Source organism: Lissotriton helveticus, chromosome 8 (assembly GCF_964261635.1).
Source record: "Lissotriton helveticus chromosome 8, aLisHel1.1, whole genome shotgun sequence".
NCBI lineage: Eukaryota > Metazoa > Chordata > Amphibia > Caudata > Salamandridae > Lissotriton > Lissotriton helveticus.
This window is the reverse complement of record NC_136069.1, coordinates 434,427,030-434,448,800: the sequence shown is the minus strand read 5'-3', so window position 1 is coordinate 434,448,800 and position 21,771 is coordinate 434,427,030. Positions and strand designations below refer to the sequence as shown.

The 21,771-nt window shown below is 42.7% G+C and overlaps 1 protein-coding gene across 1 annotated transcript in view; it reads left to right on the top strand.

The window, feature by feature from the left end:
- Nucleotides 1-4,125: 4,125 nt before the first annotated feature.
- The window catches only part of TSC22D1 (TSC22 domain family member 1), a 394,387-nt gene continuing 376,741 nt past the window's right edge, over nucleotides 4,126-21,771 (top strand). Inside the window, exon 1 of the mRNA XM_078657305.1 lies at nucleotides 4,126-6,727. Within this exon, the coding sequence (XP_078513431.1) occupies nucleotides 4,479-6,727 (2,249 nt within the window). The 5' untranslated portion in view covers nucleotides 4,126-4,478. The remainder of the gene's footprint in view (nucleotides 6,728-21,771) is intronic.

Below are 21,771 nucleotides of genomic sequence, written 5' to 3'. Positions count from 1 at the left end.
GTCACAATCGGGTGTGCGCGTATGTTTTTGTTTTTAATTACGTGAGCTTTTCAGCAAGCTTGCTACAGGTCATCCTTTTTGTGTTTTACAGCCCTGAAGAGTTGTAGCATCTGTGATTGTACAGACCTGCAACGAAACACGTGTCGGCTGGCTGTGAATTGTTTATGACCTGATGACCTAATAAAAGGAGATTTATAAGACACTACAAGATACAACGCTGGACATATTACTACTAATTACATTGTTATATCAATTACTACATTTGAATTGAGTGCGCAGGATTTTGTGTTCATGAATCTCAGAATGGGCCTATCAGGCTCAGTGCTCAATTGGTTTACCTCCTTTCTTCAAAACCGGACTCAACAATTCAAGGTCAATAACTCCTTGTCCAAATCCGTACCAGTAACTCTGGGAGTCCCACAAGGGTCAGGACTATCCCCAACATTGTTCAATCTATTTATGATACCTCTTACTGTCTTGTAGCAAGCATCCAACATCCAATTTCACATGTACGCAGACGATACACAACTGTACCTTAAGATTCATACTCCAGAAGACATCAAACTACTTAACAAAACGCTGCTGAACACCCAATCATGGTTAGCTGAGAACCATCTCAAGCTATGCACTCAAAACTGAATTCCTACTTATAGCTCCGCCCTCCAAAATAGCCCTCCTCCAGGACTGGTTTAAGCACCTCACGGCATTCAATGTTCAACCAACAATCATTGACTCAGCAAAATCATTGGGTATAACCCTTGACTGCAACCTCAACATGCATAAACACATTGGCAACGCAACAAAGGGAGCAAATTTCCAGATTAATATTCTAAGGAAGCTGAAACCCTTAATACCAAAAATGACTTCAAGACGGCAGATTAAGCTCTAGTTATCCCCAGGGTTGAGTATGGAAGTATCTCTCTATGCGGCCTCCCCAAAGCATCAACAGCACCACTAAGAGCCACCATCAATGCTGCAGCCAGACTCATCACGGGCTCGAAAAAAAGGTCCCACATCTCTCCCGACTTAAAAGCCTTGATCTGGCTACCATGGGAAGCCAGAATTCACCTAAAAATAGCCTGCATGACTCACAGAGCCATTCACCATAAGACACCCAGATATGTTTCTCAGAAACTCACTATCGCTGGGGGTAATAGATCCACAAGAAGTGCAGAAAACCTATTACTGAAGCCTCTCAGATTCAATAAGACGAAAACTTATAAACGCTCCTTCTCAGGGATGGCTCCTAGGATCTGGAACGCACTACCCCCAGAAACCAGACTTATCACATGTACTGCATGTTTCAAAAAGGAAGTAAAGGTGATTCTCATTGAAAAATTCACATGATCATCACCTAAGGATACCATGACTTCTCCACTACCCCTACTGGTAGTTCTTTTAGTGTATGGATGCAAACAGACAACCTACCTTGCACAGATGCCCTCTCGACCCGCACCCTTCTCTTTGTTTATTTTGCACAATATGTTACTCATATCTGATCTGCCTCATTTGTTTGCTGTATGTTTGCACGTTATGTACACGTATATTAGTTTCAACCTCTCTCTATTTTGTTGTATAACTTTTCATCACTGCCTGTAAAGCGCTCTGATATCCGAAAGGGTCTAGTTCGCGCTCTATAAAACTTTCAAAATAATTTTTTTTAAAAAGTGTGTTGGGGAAGAAATTCTAGATTTGTACAGATCGCAAGCCTTTGGTGAATATACTGAGACCTGAAGAGGGTGGGAAATTTGATTACAAGGTTGGCAAGACTAGCATCAAAATTGCAAATGTTGTATAATGAAATTGAGTATATTCCTGGGAAAGACAATTTGGTTGCGGATGGGCTTTCGCGATTGCCTAGTAATGGTGTGACTGATGTGGAAAAGAGTGTAAGCGAGTGCGAGATTGCTTTTACCTACGAAGATATTATGTCTGGTGAACTTGAGAAGATGGTGGTGTGTTGTCCGAAGATATGTGGTTACATGAAATGGGTAAGGATATGTTGTTGGGAGCTGTGGAGAAGTATATTGTAGGCGATTGGCTGAGGGAGTCTTTGCAAGGAGAGTGTGCTACCTTTAATTAATAGATTAATTGTTTGTGTCAAATGGCATTACTTTAAGAGGTGACAGGATTGTACCTCCGGTAGGTGTGCAGAACCGGATTATTGAAAGGAGTCATAAGGGTAATTGTGGTATGTCAAGTACTAAGGGGAAGATCAAGGAGAATTTTTGGTGGCCTGGAGTTGATGATATGGTGGACCGTTGGGTTAGAGATAGCAAAGCGTGCTGAGCCAGTGATAAAATGACTAAACCCTTGAGTGTTCCCTTGACCATAGTGCAGTTACCAGAGGAACCGTGGCAAAAAGTAGCTATTAATTTTATGGATCCGTTCTCTTCATTAGCTGCTAAAGATAATTACATGATTCTATTGATTGGCTATTACTCGAAATGGCCGGAGGTAAGGATGGTGAGCAGTGTGACCATGGAAGTGGTAATTGAGTTTTTGGAGGACGTGTTTTCCCAAGAAGGTGTCCTGGAAGTTATTGTCTCTGAAAATATCACCCAATTAACATCTGATAAAATGCGGGAATTTTTTATTGGAATTGGCATCAAGCATCCTGAGGGGAATGGTCAGGTGGAACGCTTTAACAGAGTGGTTAAGGAGGCAATCCAATTGGCCTTGGGGGCTGAGTTACCTTGGAAGAAGGCTTTGCAAGAGAGATTGTTAGTGTATTGTTTGACACCCGATTCTGTGACTGGTAAGACTCCTTTTGTAGTATTGAGGGGGAAGCAGCCCTCCACCTTGTTAGTTCCATGGTGGTTGAGGAGTAGGAATGTAAGGAGGTGTGTAGTGGAGTGCGATGAGGCTATGAGGTCAAGGGTTAAGGAGTTTCAGGAGCGTACTGCATACGCACGGAGTGGTAGAACTCACTGGCCGGTCATTAGGGTGGGCCAAATAGTGCATATGAAGAAACCCAGAGAAGTGTTGTCAGGAGCTGCTAGTTGGTCAGGGCCTTGAAGTGTGCGGAAGGTGTTAGGTAGTGCAGTGGAGTTCAAAGATAGAAGGAGATGGAATCTGCGGCGGTTAAGATTGTGTAATGTGCAGAATGGTGAGGGCATGTATTGCAAGGAAGATGCCCATGAGGAGGAATGCAGTGGGTATGTTTTGGGTAAAGATTGGGGGGTGAAGTTGAGGAATGGCTGGATGGATGTCAGGAATTATGGTTTGGAGAGGGATGTTGCTAGGCATGAGGGTGCTAGTAGGATGGTGTTGTATGCCGTGGTGGGAGGTTGAGGAAAGTTGCAGCTTATTTTGCGGATTATAAACTGGGGTCGTTGTTGCACCTTTTTGTTCCTTCGTGTTATTGTAATTAGTAGTTTGTTGAAGGATTGTTGTAGAGTTTGGCTTATAGGGGGAAGGTGTGTGGTATTGTGTTGGAATCCTCGGGGTGGATACGTGCGGAGTGTAGAATGTGTGGGTGTCAGAATGGGTGGAAGGAAGGCGGATTCCAAGAGGGCAGTTAGAGCTCTGAGGGACTGTTAAGGAGTCATTGTTTACCTGTGATACTTGTATTAAAGACTTTTGATGACTTACTTACTGGCAGGACCCTCCTTCTTCACATTAAAAATCAGCCACGCTGGTGTACAACATGGTTAAAAACACATTGGCAAAGCCAATTTCTGTTGCATAGGCAAGGCAATTTGCTTTGCCAATGCTTGTAATAAAATCGTTTTTTCTACAGAAATGTAGCATAACTAAATATGCACACTTCTAAAACCTTCAAATAAAATCGTGTCAAGTGCAATTTTATTAATCAGTTACGACTATATTCATTATAAAAATCATTTATATTCAAAAATAATTTTGTCATCCGAAATTGCTTTTTTAGAAAAAATTGTGACACGATAAAATACTTTCCAACTTCCGTTACTCGGGGGTCTAGAAAAAAACGAGGTGTTCGTCATATAACGACCTTCGCAGTTCCACAATGTCCGAAAATAGCCGATCTGAAACGAAGCGGTCAGGATGTAAGTGTGAAACCTGGTAGTTTGACGGCTGACACTTCGTCAGTATTCGGTATTTTCCGCCGACGTGCTCGTTCCACCCTCCTCCGCTTCCGTTCTCAGCCTACTGTCAGCCTCACTGTCTCCCAACAGAACGAGGTCTTTATGTCTGCGGCAGTAGAGCGCATGCGCGCCCGCCATCTTGCTCGCCCCTCCTCCTAGCTGCCCGGCTGCCGGTGACCCAGCATCCCCGTGCCTGACCAGCAGCAGGAGAGAGCCCGGGAGCGGAACCCGAGGCACGGCAACATGCAGCTGCCGCCGCCCGGCCACCAGTGATGGACCTGCTCTGCTGTGCCGCCCCGTCGCGCCTGAACATCTCCCCCAGCCGGACCTCGGCTCTTTCCCTGTGCCCCGGCCGCCCGCAGCCTACTGCGGCCTCTTAGTGCAGGGGCGACCCGCCCTCTCCGGGACACAATGCAGCAGCAGCCCGAGGCCCCACCTGAGGTGAGGAAGATGGCGCAGCCGGCGCCCGCAGTGCCCAGGAGGGGCAGCGCCGCGGGAGCCGCCTCGGGTGGCCAGCTGAGCTTGGACGAGCCGCTGCTGGGCCCGCAACCCCCGCAGAGCCTGGGCCTGCAGCCCCCACTTCAGACCACTGGGCCCAAAAAGAAGAGTGGCTTCCAGATCACCAGTGTGACCCCGGCTCAGGCCTCGGCCAGCCTGAGCTCTAACAACAGCATCGCCGAGGACACGGAAAGCTACGACGACCTGGACGAGTCACACACCGAAGAGCTGTCCTCCTCTGAGATCCTGGACGCCTCCCTCTCCCGGGCTACGGACCTAGGTGCGCCGGGGCGCAGCTCATCCGAGGAGACCCTCAGCAACCTGCAGGAGGCCGACACACCCGGGGCGCTGTCCCCCAACCAGCCGCGCCTGCCCGGCCTGCCCCCTCCTCAGCCTCATCCGCTGCTCATCAATGGCATTGCCGGGCCCCTGCACCCCGAGCCCCTGCAGCCTCCTGCCGCCGGCCTGCCCGGGGGCATGGCTGGAGTGAACGTTAACATGATGAACAACCTCCCTGGAGCTGTGCACGTAGCCCCCCATCCGGCCTCCGGGGGCTCCATCGCACAGGTGGCGCAGGCGGTGGCGGCCGCCGCGCTGGGCTCGGCCGTGGGGCAGCAACCGCAGACTCAGCCCCCTCCCCCCGCAGCTGCCGCCACGGCGGCGGCCACATCACGGTTCCGGGTGGTGAAGCTGGACTCTAGCTCTGAGCCCTTCCGCAAGGGCCGCTGGACTTGCACCGAGTACTACGAGCGGGAGCAGCCTGTGGAGGCCCCTCACAGGGTGGTGGAGAGTGTGAGGCAGGCGGCCGAGGAGAGGGACAGCACCAGCGAGAGCTCGGCCAGCAGCACTCTGAGCCACTATACGGAGAGCGCTGGCAGTGGTGAAGGCCCCGGCCTGCAGCAGGGGTACTCGGAGCCCGGGGCTCAGTGTGCCACCTTGCCAGCACAATCGCACCCGCCTGAAGGCGGCTATGGACAGCAAAAGCAGAGCTACCAACCTCCATTGAACCCTTCGGCTGGTCATAGTATGGGGGCCGTGCCTTCAGTGCACCAACAGCCCCCCTATTCACAGCCTGTGCAGACTCTACCCCAGCAGCTCCACTATGCAGCCCAGCAGCAGATTCCCTCCGCCCTCATCCCTCAGAGCCATGCCATGTCGGCTGCTCAGACTACTGTTACAGGGAGCGTGGCTGATTACTTGCAGCACCCCCATAAGCTGCAGACCACGGTAGTGTCAGGACAGCCAGGGCTAGCGGCCCCCGGTCACAATCTGTCGGCACACATGCAATCCACAGCTGCACAAGCACAATCCACAGCCTCTGCTATGACTGCTGCACATGCACCCACGATGATGCCCACGTCAGTGGCCAGCAGTCAGAGTGTGGCCCAGCAAATACATCTTCCCCCCGCAACGCCTGTCAGTCACAGCTTGGGTCAATCCTTAAATCTGCCCACTGTGTCGCAGTCCAGTCATAATGTGGCAGTGGGTCAGCACTTGAATCTGCCCTCCACGGCGCAGCAAGCACCAACAGCTATTAACCAAGGAATTCCCTCCGTTATGCAGCAGAGTGCCCCCACTCTGGCTACACCTCTCCTGCAGCCGCTTCAGCCCCAGGGGGTGCCGATGGGCCCTCAGGGTCTTCCTCAGCAACTGGTCATGGCAGCGCAGAACGCCCCCGTTTCCGCAAAACCCCAGGGTCAAGGATTGGAACCCGTGCTTCAAGGAATGAGTAATCAGCAGATCCCGGCCGTCAGCCCAATTCCCCCTGCCTCAGCCGCTGTTAGCCAGATCAACTTGACAGCTTCTGCTGGTCTGGGCCCCGCACCTGTCATGTCCCAGCCCCCCACTGCACACAACGGGGCTCAGGGTGTTGCTCACCATCCTGCCAGTGTACCGGTGTCCCAGCACATGCCACACCAGATACCTCTAAGTTCTGCTCAGTTCTTTGCGCCATCGCTCATCCAGTCAGTGGCAAATCAGATCGCAGATGCAAGGCGTCTCATGGAGCACTCGGTGGCCGGTTTGCCGCAGTCAATCATCGCCGAAGGCATTTCAGGAATAGGCGGTTCATCTTCCTTGGAAGGGAGTGGTGGCAGTCTAGCGGGTCCTGGTCAGCTTCTTCCATTGAAGTCGTTACCTCTGGTCGATGGCGAGGATGACAGGTAAGGTCATGTGATGGCCTCTGGTGTACCCCTTCCCTTTCATAATTTGTTTGACTCGGTGATGGAGTGTCCTGTGACTTCGAAAACACTCTCCAGTACTCTCCTTTTGTGCCTGCTGTTCTGTGCTTACAGTATTGGGTGGAATTGTGCATCTTGCTATGCATCAGGGTTTAATTTTGTAGATCTGAACCCTAATGTAATACTACTATGTTATAAAAGAATTATACACCGGTGAACTTTGGACGGCACTTTTTGGATGGCCTTAACTCCATTTAAACTGCATTTAGAAACTGTGTGTCTTAAAGCACACGTTTCCGTAACAGCAAAGTACTGCTTTGTGTTTGTGATGCGACACAAACTTTCAGAAGTAAAGTGCAATTTGGAGTTCATGTGTTAGATTGCAGGTCACATTTATTTAATGTATTTATGTAGCGCAAACTTTAGCACATGGGCACCAGAACACTTTTGAACAATAAAAAAAGGAATGTGTTCACAACTGCAGTAGACTGAGAAAGTAATTTTGATATTCTCGAAGAAAGGTGAAGGCAAAGAAGAGTGGAGACCTGTCATAATTCTTGGTGGTGAATATTCCATGCTCACAAAACAGCTGAAGATGTGGTTTGATTTGATGTTATTGTTCTCGATTCACAAAGCCTTTTCTATGAATAGGTCTTTCTAATTACTTGCTCGCGTGAGTTACCTCAAAATAGCCAGACATGATTCACCAATCATTCTCTTTGAGTAGGTGTAACATAGTCCAGGCTTATGTTTGACTTTATCATGAGTTTTTAGGAGTAAGGCTTACCCACAGTTTTTGTGGGTAGGCATATCTTACATTGGAACTATTCACGAAAAATGACCTGTGAATCTGACCAAGGCATACCGGTGTAACTAACCTCCAAGGTCGGTGAGATTCAGTTACTCCAAGAAAAAAAAGCTTTGTCAGTCAGGCCCATTTTCTCAGGTAGTTTCCAGAATAAAACTGGTAATGCCCTTATTTTTGCTTGATCCGTTTGAGGAGAAGTCGGGTGAAAAAAGGTGGGTTGTTGCTAAACTACCTTATTCCCATGACACCATTCGATTGAGGCTGGCAGCGTTTAGGGTGCACTCAGGTTGGTGTTACCTCTGACAATTTCAGTGGGACCCTTAGCTGCAAGCAGAACTGAGCCTTGTTCGAGAGTGATGTGGTTTAGCAGATTTGGTAGTGGGTGACTTTGGATTTTATGGTGGTGTGCGGTTGAAAAGTCACGTGGTCATTAAGACGTTTTGTTGGGGACATTCTGAGAGGAGAATTTCAACCCAGAGATGGGCACGTGATGATTCTTTGACGAAGAGAATGAACTCCGTCCTGATGGAATTGTCCTGATGGGGTTGATTTGAGCCCATTCATTCTTCGAGGAATTCCAGGTATTTCATGCAGGGTTAAGATGGTAGGGTACAGCTGCCTGTTTGCCCATGAGTGTTTTTTTCTCCTTAACTTTTTCCTAGTTATTTAATTCTATCCAGGGTATTAATGAATGACATTTATGATTGAGTGTTCATGGGAAGGTATGATCATTTTTGTTTTTAATATCGACTACAAAAAAGGATTTCCCCGTTTTGTCCACGCTTTGGACTCTAATCCAGTGTCCAAAAAGTTCATGACTTTCTGCATGTTGAGCCATGTGCATTAAATTATCCTCAGCCTCGCTTCATTAGTACAGAGATGGCTCGCTTTAGTTTCTAAGTAAATATGATGGTGTAAACACTTCTCGTTTATGCCACTGGAAACTTTTTTGAGTCGAGGAATTCCTCTACTTGACAGACACACAAGTTAAGACTTGTAAAAGCCCTTAGAAATGACCTCCATGCTTCACTCTCAGATAAGTCTGTTTTTATTATTTCTAACCCTTCTACTGCTTTATGTGGTTTCAGTGAAAGCATGCATTCCATTACTTCAAGATTTTTCTTGTCTTTCATAAATATAACTGAAATGGCCCTTCTTGATGGGTGGATTAAAGTTAAAAATAGATCTTCCCATGAGTACAATTTGAACTACTTTTGTTGTTATGTATTTCATTGTTTTTGAGTCACACATATACCGGAGTCTGGCCAGGTATGTTGTGGTTCCTGTTCTGCAGTATCACTAGCAGAAATAAACTGGTGTAGTCATTTTTAAGAGGTTAAAGTTGTATCTCCAAATAAGTTACCTCCATGGTATAGAAAGCAATATTGTTTTTTTTTTGATAGTGCAGTGTTACTATCTTCAACATAACAGCACTTCACATGGATTAGCACCTGGCAGTCCTCTTCTTTTTATTTTTTTATTTTTTATACATATTGCCCATTTACAGGGGCCTGGAGAAAGCACTTTGCTTATACTCCCAAATGTATACCCACTAGAAACCAAACTGCAATTTGAGCTCCCACGAAAAAAGACATACTAGACCAGTGGTTCTAAACCTTTTGACTTTTGTGACCCCCCCCCCAGTCCCCTAAATCATACTGGAATCCACGGACCTCACCTGAATCATTAATATTAATGTATACCAGAGCCCGTCCACCCCCCACTGAGTCATCACTGGAAGCCGGTGACCCAGACAGTCTCAATTTCAATGATTTAAACCGCAAAACAACATGCACAAATAAAGATACTAACATTGATCAAGTAAAACACAGATGATGGAAGATTTAATTAAATTCACAATCGAATATAAAAAATACAATTGTAAAGGAAATGTGGGAGCTTTTATAAGTTCAATTGAAGGCACTCATCATGCATGCAATTTTCAGTTTGACATGTGGGAGGAGTGCAAATGCATCAATCTGAGGATATCAACTTAATTTTTGTCCTCCAATTGCAATTCCTTCACATTTACAATTTGTCTTTATTCATATACAGGTTATTAATGGGCCTCCAGGCTGGCTTCTAACCCACCTGGTAAATCCTTTTGAATGTACAAGATTTCTCCATCTTTGACCATTTCCATTTCACTTTGACTTGAAGAGCTTGCTACCTCCCTTTCTGCTGCTTTGATATCCTGCTTAGGGAGTCGTAGGCTGTTCCCCAGATCCCGGTAGTAAGAAAGGATGTGCTAGTCATTGCAAAGTGCGCTGCCTACTGGCTTGGATACTGTGTTGAATAGATTAGTTAGACAAAGATTCTTTAGCTTCCCTATGGCATCTGTGGTTGAGCTGTCAAAGCGATCGCTGTACTGAAAATGGATCCTGGCTAAAGTATTGCCCACAAAGTCGAACATGATCATATTGTCAGTTAATTATTTGAAACAGCAAATCTCTTTATGCACAAATGAAGGTTCTAAAAAAGTACTGGGAAGAGAACCAGAAGTCTTAGGCTGTAAAAGATTCCAAAGTTCTTATTCCAAACTGATCATTAAAGGTAGCAAGGCATTTATCGTGCCTGTGCAAAACAATGGTACAAATGTTAACACTTTGGCTGCCAATGTTGAGTCATCACCAGGATCTTGGATCCTATGTTCTTGCTGCTAAAACATTGCCTTTGTTATCTTGAAGCCAGTTACATTTAGATGCTTATGCCTCTAGAGACTGTTGGTGTTTTTTAAGTTTTGGACCCCCTTCGCTCTATGACTGAAGAGAGCTTACTGTTGGAAAAGTAAGTTAGGGAGCAGGTTACATACACCGCTTCTAGAAAGCAGATGGTACCTGGGACTTTTTACTTAGTGTCCTGTCCACCTTATGTTGTGTAGTAGGCTTCCTGAATTTTAATTGCAATTCCAAGTAGTTTTCTTCCCCTGGATACAGCAGCCCATGCTAGTGAACTGCCACCAACCGGGTGATCTCCAAACTGCTTGCTAGGTGTGTGGTTATAGTAAGAAAACCTCAAAGCATACCTTCACCACCAACAGTGTCTCACGGCGCTACAAGATGATTTCCGAAAAAGTGCAGAGCATGAAACCATTACTATCATTGAGGGTTAGGATAGGCTTGCATAAACATGTACATTTTGATTTCCTTATAGTGGGTGCATGCCACAGACTTGCACAAGCATAAAAAGTTTGCCCGCCCCACCTACTTTAGGGGATTCACAGCATTGCCTGGAAGGGAAATCTAAACTGCCTTGCAGGTTAATAGTCTGGAAATGGTTATAATAAAACTCGGGCCTCACTACGGAGCTCCCTGTTTATCATAAAGCCTAGGCCATCTGTAGGGCATATTGTAAATTGTCACACACTTTAGAGATCAAGTGCAGAGGATACTTTTGAATTGGAGAAAAAGCAACAGGTACTGTTTTTTTGGTCTGCATCTGTTTATTAACATGAAGCCTCCCAGGAAGAGGTTTCTGCTTAATCAGTACAATTTCCACAGAGCACAAGGTATGGAATTGGTGACAAACGATATTAGGCAAAGAGACCACATGTTTGCGAAGAGTCCTAAGTTATGTTTGCCAAGGAGGAAGGGTAAGAAACAGACCTATGCAAGATTGTGCAATGTAGAGATTTAATACCCAGAAGATTGTGCTATTACAGAAGGTAAAGGAGAAAAAATACTATAGGTGCGCACATAACATTGGGAAATTGCATAATATTGAAGATCAGTGGAGGTGGCAGTCGGCAGACTATCATAAAGAAGCATAAAGATGAGGTCTCCTAAAATACAGACCAAGATGCAGGGCACAGAAGTGGGGCTATATTGGAGGACACCTTGGAGCAGATGTCAATATTTTTAAAAGCTTACGTACAGAGGGGGTGTGGCTTATCCACTGGACCCCAAGAAAATCTATCATCCTCCAGTTGTCAGCTGCTGAAGTAATCACTTTGTTTGGTAATATACTTTTCATAACCAAGTGGACATTTTTGAAAAATGGTGGTACTATTGTTAAATATCCAATATGTGATCAAAATAAATCAAACTCGTTTTTTAATTGAAACACGGTTCATGTCACTACTTCTAGACACTTGAGAACTGAACATATAGGACACAAGTCACACAGGTATTTGCTTACCGAAGTGACACACAAGTGTTCTGTAAATTTGTGTGTTGGTGAATCAGCTCACATACGTTGGTGATGGGAACATCTGGAAAGGTCGGTGAATGCCCACAAAATGCCTAATTCCATGGTATTCGCAAATCTCTTGCAGATCGTTCCACACCTTGAAAACGATGGGAGATATACTGTCAGTGGCAGGAATAAATTGGTAGGAAAGGCAATGGAAGACCTACAAATTGGTGCTGGTGTAGGAGAATTGTTTTCTTCACAGCAAAACATACTTCTTAAAGTAAAGTTAGTGGTTGCAAATGCACTGTAACATGACATTTATCCTTTTAAAAATAGGCACTTCACACCTTTCGGTTAGTGGACATTTGTATGTATGTGAGGACTCCTGAGAAACTGTAACAGCTGCAGCTGCCTAAGTGTACTCCCTGAATTATTGTGAGTGCTAAGAACGTCATCGGTTTTCCTCCCATGTGGGTGCAAGTCTGAGGGACAAAACATGTTCCATTTTCTCTAAGAATTAGGCCCAAAAAGCACATTGTTTAATTGCCCGAGTTAAAAGAAGATTCTTTTATATAGTTAAGGATGTTGCGATGCCAGAGGCATGGCTTGTAGCATTCCAAAAGGCCATGAGTGAAGTATGTACCACCTCGTTTTAGCTCACCTTTACCACTGCCTCTATTAGTCCTAGTCTAAATCGCATTATCTAGGCATTTAATGTCTAGTTAAATCGAAAACTACCCATAAATGGATGTTTGTGCTATACATGAAGGGAATAAGAATTGTAGACTAAGGGGAAGGTGGACAACACTCGATCATCTCAATCACGGTGTTTTTGGTCTGAATGCCATAACATATGATCCTTATTAAACCTTGTTAATAATGACGTTATTTGCTTTTGGCATTGACAACGGCCCAGTTTTAGTGCGGGTCAAGACAGACTTTCAAACTTTAGTATATAAGTGGAGACCCCTGTTGAGGTGATGTGCCCATGATTCAAAACGTTTGAGGAAAACAATCTGAAACCATATTGCATGCAGAGAATTGTCTTCATTTTTGTTTTGCCAAAAAGTGAGTGAAAAGAACTTTTCATAATGGGCAAGTCAGGAATGATCGTGGATCCACAAGAATAGATGACTAAACTGTATTTTTCTTTTGTTGCATCTTCTCTTTATTATTTATTATTATATCTTAAATATGGCCGTTGGTGCTGGGTGAATTGTTTGGTACTACATAGACTGATCACATCTGTGAGTCTATATGCCCTAGTGGAAGATAATGCTGGGACTTATGAGGAACATTTTCAGTCATTATTGCAAGTCTCAGAGAAGATTAATATGGGAGGGGATTTACATTTTTTACAGAACCCTAGAATAGATTCCTCAGTAATACTGAAAAAGCAGTTGGAGCCTTAAGTTGCGAAGGTTTTACAAAATTATCAAAAAAACGTTGCACTGATTGATCCTTGGACAGCTGCTTTTCCATCAAAAATAGAATATATATGTTTCTCTGGACTATTCCATAGTTCTTCTCGTATTAATTCTTTATTAAAAACATTTTTAAGGGTCATTTGACGCTCCCTAACGTTATTTCAGATCAAGCAATGCGTACCCTGGAGGTATTGGTGGAGAAAGATGCTCTGTGAATCAGGAGATGGGGTTTTTAATAAACAGTAGTTGCAGGAGGAAGGATGGGTCCGGATGTGCAAAGAGGAGATGAAGGAATTTTTGTGGTATGCTCTAAAAGTGTAAGTAAGGGGACTTGTGATAGTAGTGAAGGATGCAGCAAATACTAGACGTGGTAGACAACAAAAGCAGATTTGGGAAAATACTGTTCAGGATAGATGAGATAGATTTCTACGGCATCCATCGATGGTAAATAGGAAAGCACTGGACAAGGCCAAACAAGCAATAAGTGATTTGTATTATAGTAAGTGTGGTGCATTTAATTGTGCTCATATGGAGAAGGTTTATGAAGAGGGCAATTTTACAGGGTGATTTTTAGCATGGCAGGCACGAGGACTAGCCGCCAGAAACATGTTTCATGCTTTGAACTGCCCAGTTCTGGGGTTAGGCGCAAGGTACAGGGGAAATTTCGTGAAATTATGCTCTAATCTTAGTGAGAGATTAAGAGTCTGAATCAAGTGGTTGATAAAGATGTGCTAAGGACTTTTTAAGCGAGGCTAAATATCTCCTGTATTCGAGGAAGACGTGGAAAATATTGTCTACCCTTTTTCTAAGAGGAGCTAGTTGACGTGTTTAAAAGCCTCTCGAACTGTAAGATATGCGGCCCGAAGGCTTCTCTGCAGAATTTTTAAAATAATTTTGAGAAGTGCTGGCGACTATCTCTTATTGGTAGCCAATGTAATGTTGGAGGGCGTTCCTATACTGGCTTCATTTAGTATGAGGACTATAGTTCGCTTTTTAAAAAATGGAAAATATGGTGAAGAGCCAAACTCTCATTGTCCAATTACATTGCTGAATTCAGATTCTTAACAATTATGAAACTATTGGCTAATAGATTCAATTTAATAGTGGCAAAATTGATTCATCAGAATCAGGTTGGTTTTATTGCTGGACTTAAGCTAGGCACAAATACGCATTATTTAGCTGAAGCGGTGGACTACTTTTCAGTTAATAATACATCAGCCATAGTTCTTCTATTAGATGCAGAAATGGCATTTGACCTTGTGATCTGGGAAATGCTTTTTTTTAAAGCCAAGTTTGGGGTTCCTTCCCAGCATCAGGGGTTTGATATATAAGATGTATCAGAACACTTAAGCCAATATCATAATAAATGCTATAGCGGTAGGTAGATTACATGTTCATCGTGGCACCTGGCAGGGGTGACCCTTATCTCTGGTTTTGTTTGCTTTTTTATTGAGCCATTGGCGATTACGATTATGGATAATGGAGATATTTATTCTCCCATAGCACAGATGGAGAAGAGAAAATTATACGCCGATGATATCATGCTAATTCATGACGCTAAGAGATGCTTGCAGGGGAAAGAAAGCCTTTGAGACTTTTTCGTTGTATGAGGAGCTAGGGGGTTATAAAATGAACAAAAAGAAAACCGTAATTCTATGCAGCTGCAATTCAGATAGATTGATCTCAGATATAGTTTCTTGGGGAAATGATTAGCTGAATAGGTATTTGGGCTTTACTCTATAAAGATTGAGGATTTCTATGATCTCAATTTTGCCCTTTTACTTAAAAAAATTCAAGCTATGTTTGCACAGTGGCACTCGCTTCCTCTAACCATTTTAGGGAGGGTTCTTTTTTCAGCGACTCCGTGTCTTTTAACAGCATTTTTTTTAAAGAAAGTAGTCTATATTTGCATCATTCATTTGTCAGAATAAGACTGCCAGATTAGTGCTAGGCACTTTACATAAAGAATTGGAGAATGGTGGTTTGGCACTTTTGCAAAGTATATGTCCAGGTTTAATGTGAAACTTAGATTAGGCGATATTTTGAAGAACATTTTCTTACAGTTGATTCTTAATGAATATGATATCCGTGATGTGCTAAAATGAACAAAATCACCTAAAAAGGTTGCTACAAAAGGTCTGAGGTGATTTTTACGAAGCGTAAGGATCTTTATAGGCGATACGCTATCTCTCATATTAATGCTGTTACACTTTTGTTAGAATTAGTAGGGGATTCCGGTGCTAAGTTGGATGACTTTATAGTGCAAAAACGATAGAGAGTTGGTTTCAGGAGGGTAGCTGATATTTTGACTGGAGAAAAGTAGAATAGTCTGCTGGAAATTTGTGAACTAGTTTAAGGAGATTTTTTGCACCTTTTGAATTTTAGTCAATATATATAACAATTTAGAGAGTGGGCAGATATGGGGCAGTCAAAAATTGTTCAGCGCATTAATGGAAAAGCCTGACCGTAAGAGGCCTGGAGAATGGAAAAGATTGCTTGCCTCCACAAAGGGCGACTATCTCTGGCAATAGGCAATTGATAAATGGGAGCAGTATGAAGGGCTGGAGTTAACTAAAAAGATGTGGGATGTTTTTTAATATATTGCATCATAAGATCTTGAGAGGAGCCATTTGGCACAGATAGTTATTTTTGTAGTAAGTGACATCTCTATAGACCCCACATTTTTTAGCCCAGGTTAACCCCAGGTTGTCATGTCGTCATTTTCGATGTAATTCAGGGGCTGTCACAAATTGGTCTCATTTATTTGAAAAGGTCTATAACTAGTGAATGAAACTGAAACTAAATAGATGAATACCACTATTGAGTGAGCCCACTAACTTTAGTACTAATTAACCAAATACATAGATATATTCTGATTTATTTTATTTTTCATATATATATATATATATTTTTTTGTACACGTTTCTTTTAAACAATTTCAAAAAGATAAATAGACATTTCATAGATAAATTTCAATATATTTGATAATCAATGGATATTTCAATTAGTGTTGACAGACAAATCTAAAAACTACATAACAAATACATAGATGAGCATACAACGAGATGATGGAGGCAACGTGGTAGGTAGCACACAGGCAAAGCGGTGGGTGACACACTACGCGCGTTTCGGCTTTGAAAGCCTTCATCAGGTGACCCGTCTTTGGCACTATAATTTAAAAAAAAAAGGGGGGGTTAGGGGAGGAAAAAGACATATATTAACTATCAAACTGACAAGTGAGTGGGCACAATTATAGTGGGCTTATATGTATATCTCTATTGATTCCTAATAAACATGATTCATAATTCTTACAAGTGATATATACAATAGACCTGTGTAGATATGCCAAATACATGTCCAACAAACACAGAATTTTCCTAAAACCATATATTACAAAAGATTCTTAGCATATTCATTTCATATCAGAGCAACATTTAGAGATTACAAATTGGTCTCATGTCATATGTTTTTTTTGTCCCTATTCAATAATTCTGAAAATAAATGTGAGTACCTGGTGAGGGCATGGCAGATTGAGTTAGCTCCTAGTATATGGTGGATAGTTTTGAGATGTGATCCGACCATTCGATTAGCTCCCAAATTAATAAAATTATTATATGACAGAGGTATGATCCTTATTACTTCAAAGGTGGCGCACACAGTTGGTACCCACACTCACAATAGGGGCGTGGGTGGTGAAAATGAAGCAATTAGGAAATAAATAGTGGTTGTACGCTCTTCGTTGTTAGGGGAATCTGATCCTCGAAAATATGGCACAAAAAATGTTTTTTTTCCAAAAAGCAAATTTTTCTGTAAATACAATTTTGTAAATTTCTAAAATCCTATTAATGCTGTCCATAACCTTTATAGTTTCGAACTATGCTGTTTTTTAAATAATTGCTTATAAATAGTAGGTAAAAGAGAGAGAACATACTGAGGGTATTGATATTGTGTTAAAATGGAAACCTGTATTTGTGTCAGGAGGCATTTGACTGTAAATATTCTGTTAGTAATTCACAATAAAAGAAATCGCTCAAAAAGCAGGCGGTTTTTGTTGTTAATGTAACCAAGCACCTTTTAGAGAAAAGGCTCTTTTACATTACTCTGGTATCTGAATCCACGCAAAGTGGAAAATGTGTTAATTGCTAGACGTATCCATCAACCTTTCACAACCATCCTTCATATGGCAGTGACAACAAAAAGATATGTTGGTTTGGGAGAAAGCAAAGCAAAAAGTAGAAGAAAATATGAACTTGAAACCAAGGTTTTGTTTGAGGAATGGTAGTTACTATGATGCTGTATTTTCTCATTTCATAAAAATAATAAAATATAGTTTTAAATAAACAATCCAGTTAAATTATGCAAATAAAACATAATCAGTAAGTCTTCATCTGTACACTTTACTTTAAATCTGTTTGTAAACGACGATAAGATTGAGAAGAGAAGCAGTATCTTATTGCTATTCTAGTAGTTGGACTCTTGACTGCAGTAAATGACAACTTCAAATCTTTTTTTACTCATATCTAACAGACCTAAAATATGTTCAGTTGTCTCATCCTCATACCTACAAAGTCTGGGTATTTTAGATGGTAGAACACCGAGTGTTCAGATTGAGAAGAGAAGCAGTATCTTATTGCTATTCTAGTAGTCGGACTCTTGACTGCAGTAAATGACAACTTCAAATCTTTTTTTACTCATATCTAACAGACCTAAAATATGTTCAGTTGTCTCATCCTCATACCTACAAAGTCTGGGTAGTTTAGATGGTAGAACACAGAGTGTTCCATGATGTTCAAATTGAGCTAATGGAATATTCAAAAGACTGAATCTTAAATGCTTGTTTTTATAAGCAGGATCCAAGCTAAAGGTTAGATCTTCCAGAATTTTATTGGTTTGTGTTTCGTTTATGTAATCTGTGTGTTCATATTTCTCTAGAATGTTCAAATCAGTGTATCTGTCGTTGGTGGTGAGGGCCATTCGTGTCAAAGACATATGCTCCTGGAGATGGATTTTCACAAGAGTTGTTAACAACATATTTTTTTTAAGCTGTCTTTTCTATACCACTTGGGCTCAGCACTTAGTTTGAACTTTCGATTTTGCGAAGTTCGTCAAAAATTATACGCTTTAATAAATTCTCATTGGCTGAAATACAATTGCAAATATATTTCAAGTTTGGCCCTATAACATCATCCAGATGATCATGGTATTGGTAGCTCGAGGCGTAACTTAACTGCTGGTCTCAAACAACGTGGCATCAGTCAGGATAAGAGACAGTGTCCGCTTTGAGGTGATTAGTTTAAAGTATTTGATAGTTGCCCAGCCTCCATAGATGCTGAAGAAACTCTTAATTGAGTTTGTTATAATATTAGCCTTCCTCCTTTTGTTTGCAGTGTCATCTGACCCATGATTTTTTGTCTACTGTTACACTTAAGTAATCATATTAGGTGTTCTGTGGGGTTATCATCAATGGTCAACTTCAGTCACTTCCAGGACAGGACCTGCCAAAGGAGATTACTTATGTTTTTCTAAGATTAGTTTGTAGATCACTTGTTTTGATTAAAATCTGCTAAATAAGATAGAGGGTTTTGCAAACCTGATGGAGTTTGCGAGAATAAAATGAAATCATTGGTATATGGTAGGTATGGGATGGGCTTATTGCATAGTTTTGGTACAAGACCATTTTAATGGTTGAGATACAGGGGCCGATTACGATGTGGTTCGGAATGCTCCAACGGCCGGTCGAAGTCTAATGAACCGCATCGTAATGCGCCGTTTGGATTCCTTTCCGACCACCTAATTTTGATTGAGGCAGTCTGAAAGAAATCCGACTGGTCATTCCAGCTGGCTTCCGATGGGCTGAAGCCCGTCGGCCAGTCTGAATGCGGCAAGTAATCTAAAGGGCGGACCTTCCAGCTCTTGGGATTATGATGACTGTGTCCGACATGGTTTCCATGCCGGAAAGCTTCTTTTAGGGGCTCTCAGCAGGGGCACCTTGGGTGCATTGCCTCCGGTCGGATCAACAGGGGGGCACCTATGGTACCCCCCTGTTGATCCCTATTATTTTATAGAACAATGGTCATTAGAAAGAGAGTACAAGGAAAAAATAAAGTATAGACCTTGATGGGTACTATAAACATTCGACGTCCAGCCGGACAGGGAATTTTTAATGTGCAATGTAATCAAAATATCAAAAATAAGAAGCGACAACAATACAGCCTGGCCCAATCCTGCACCCGATACGACAGACAGGGAATGAGCAAACATTAAACACAAAACATGAAGGATTTCAGGCAAAACTGGAGCTTTGGTAGCTTGAGCTGATCATGGAATAAAGCAAGCTAACCACAACAGTGACCACATTATTCATACACATTGGAAAAACAGTGGCACTATTTAGTTTGTCGACGACGTTTCGATCCCAAGCTCATTGAATACAGGGATCATCATTAGGACTAAAACAATGAAATGCCTGGAAATAACCACAATGCCTGTAGGGGTAAGAAACGGGGAGAAAAACAAGGGTACCACAACCTAAGATATTCAACGAAGAAAATGTCGGTAAAGTGCTTTAAAACAACGGTTTATGGCCATGCGTTATAATTGCAGGAGTGTTTAGAAAGATAAGAAAGGAACTGGATAGCGCGGTGCAATAAAAACTTGTGCAGAATCACATGCGTGTGTCACGTACGGTGGTAATAGTAACGTGAAAAGCGGTAGCGACCATTGTCGCTTCTCATTTTTGCTATTTTGATTACATTGCACATTAAAAATTCCCTGTCCGGCTGGACATCGAATGTTTATAGCACCCATCAAGGTCTATACTTTATTTTTTCCTTGTACTCTCTTTCTAAGGACCATTGTTCTATAAAATAATTGACACCCGGGGTCCTTAGTTACTCATCGGGTCCCCTTGTCTGTCTAAAATAACCCCTGTTGATCCCTTCACCTTGTGGCAGGTACCTGGAAGTGCCTGCCACGGGGTGCAGGGATGAACCGCATCTCCCATTTTACTATGGGAGCATGCATTACGACCGGAATGCATGCTCCCGTAGTATAATATAGGAATGCAACTGTGGACAGTGTTTGGCCGCATCCTAATGGGACGGTCGGGACCACCGACCGGGTGTCGGTCGGACCGATGACCAATGCGGTGTCAGGAGGTAGTGATTCCGCCCGACATCATAATGAGCACCACAATGTGAGGTCAATGATATACAGAGAAACCGTTAAGGGGCCAGGATACATCTTTTTTTTAAGACCGTGTAGGGTAGTGATTTTTGGTAAAAGTCTGCTTTTGGTCAGTTTAATGTGAAGCCAAGGGTTTTTGTGCAGCGATACCGGAAAATTTAGTTGCCTTTGAATGACACCCGATTTAGACCATTTAACCCCCAAACTCTTCCAGTTTACTCTTATCAAAAGCAGAGGAGCACTCTTATCAAAAGCAGAGGAGCAATCTACATATCATAAGTATAATTTGAGTTTCCTTTTTAACGTATTACCACAATTAGCTTTAAATCGATGTCAATCATAGAGCAGCCAGATCTAAATCCAGATTGATTTAGTGAAAGTAGGTTGTTTTCCGTTAACCTGGTGTGAAGCGCATCCAACAGGTATTTACTAAAGAGTTTTCCTTCAGAATCTAGAAGGGCTACGAGTGGGTAATTTTTAGTGTTTTCTTTTGCCCCTTTGTATAAATTGGATGTGTATTTGCCCCATTCCATGAAGGAGGGGTTAGACCTGTTTGTTGAATTTTTTAAAATAGTTGTGGCGTTGGGGTCTCATTTGACAACATCGATAGGCATTCTATTTGGACCAGCTACCCCTGCGGATCTTGATTTTTTTTTTTTTTTATATGAGCAATATTTTCTTAGCTTGTGTGATTTTAAGTAAGGAATTACTATATTCAGCAAGGTCAGTTGTGATTGTACTATTCAAGTAAAGTTTGCCATTTCACATTGTATGAAATGATCATTTGCATTTCTATGATGTTTTCTCGTGGCTGAAAGATAATCAAATGAAATGTAATCCTGATAAGTCCGAGATAATCTTTTTCGGCCCCCGCGAGACATGGCACAGCTGGTGGCCGCAGAACCTGTCCTCCCACCCCCCCCCCCCCCACCCCCCAGTTCTTCCGTGACTATGGTTAAGAACCTCTGAGTAAGACTAGATGCTATGCTTTCTATGAAGTCCCAGATCCAATCTGTAGCTGGGACTTGTTTCGGGATCTTAATAATGGCGCAGAACTTTTTGCCCCAGCTTTCTGTCCCTCACAGAAAAACCATTGTCCAAGCTTTGGTAACCTCGCGTCTGGACTATGCCAACTCTTTGTACCTGGGACTTTCCAGTTACTTAATCACTCGCTTGCAGATGATCCAAAATACAGCGGCTAGGGCCATCTCTCTGGCAGCCCCTAGGACTCATGTATCCCCTCTTCTGTCATCCCTGCATTGGCTTCCTGTTCAGAAAAGATTTCATTTTAAAGCTATGATTCTGGTTTTTAAAGCCTTTAATCAGATTGGAGCTCCTTACCTTAGACAAAGATTCCCTCATTACATTCCCCAAAGTACTCTGAGGTCCTCCACTCAACTCCTGATTCCTGTTCTAAAGTTTAATTTGCTCGGATCGGAGGTCGTTCTTTCCAGGTGGTTGCCTCCGGTCTATGG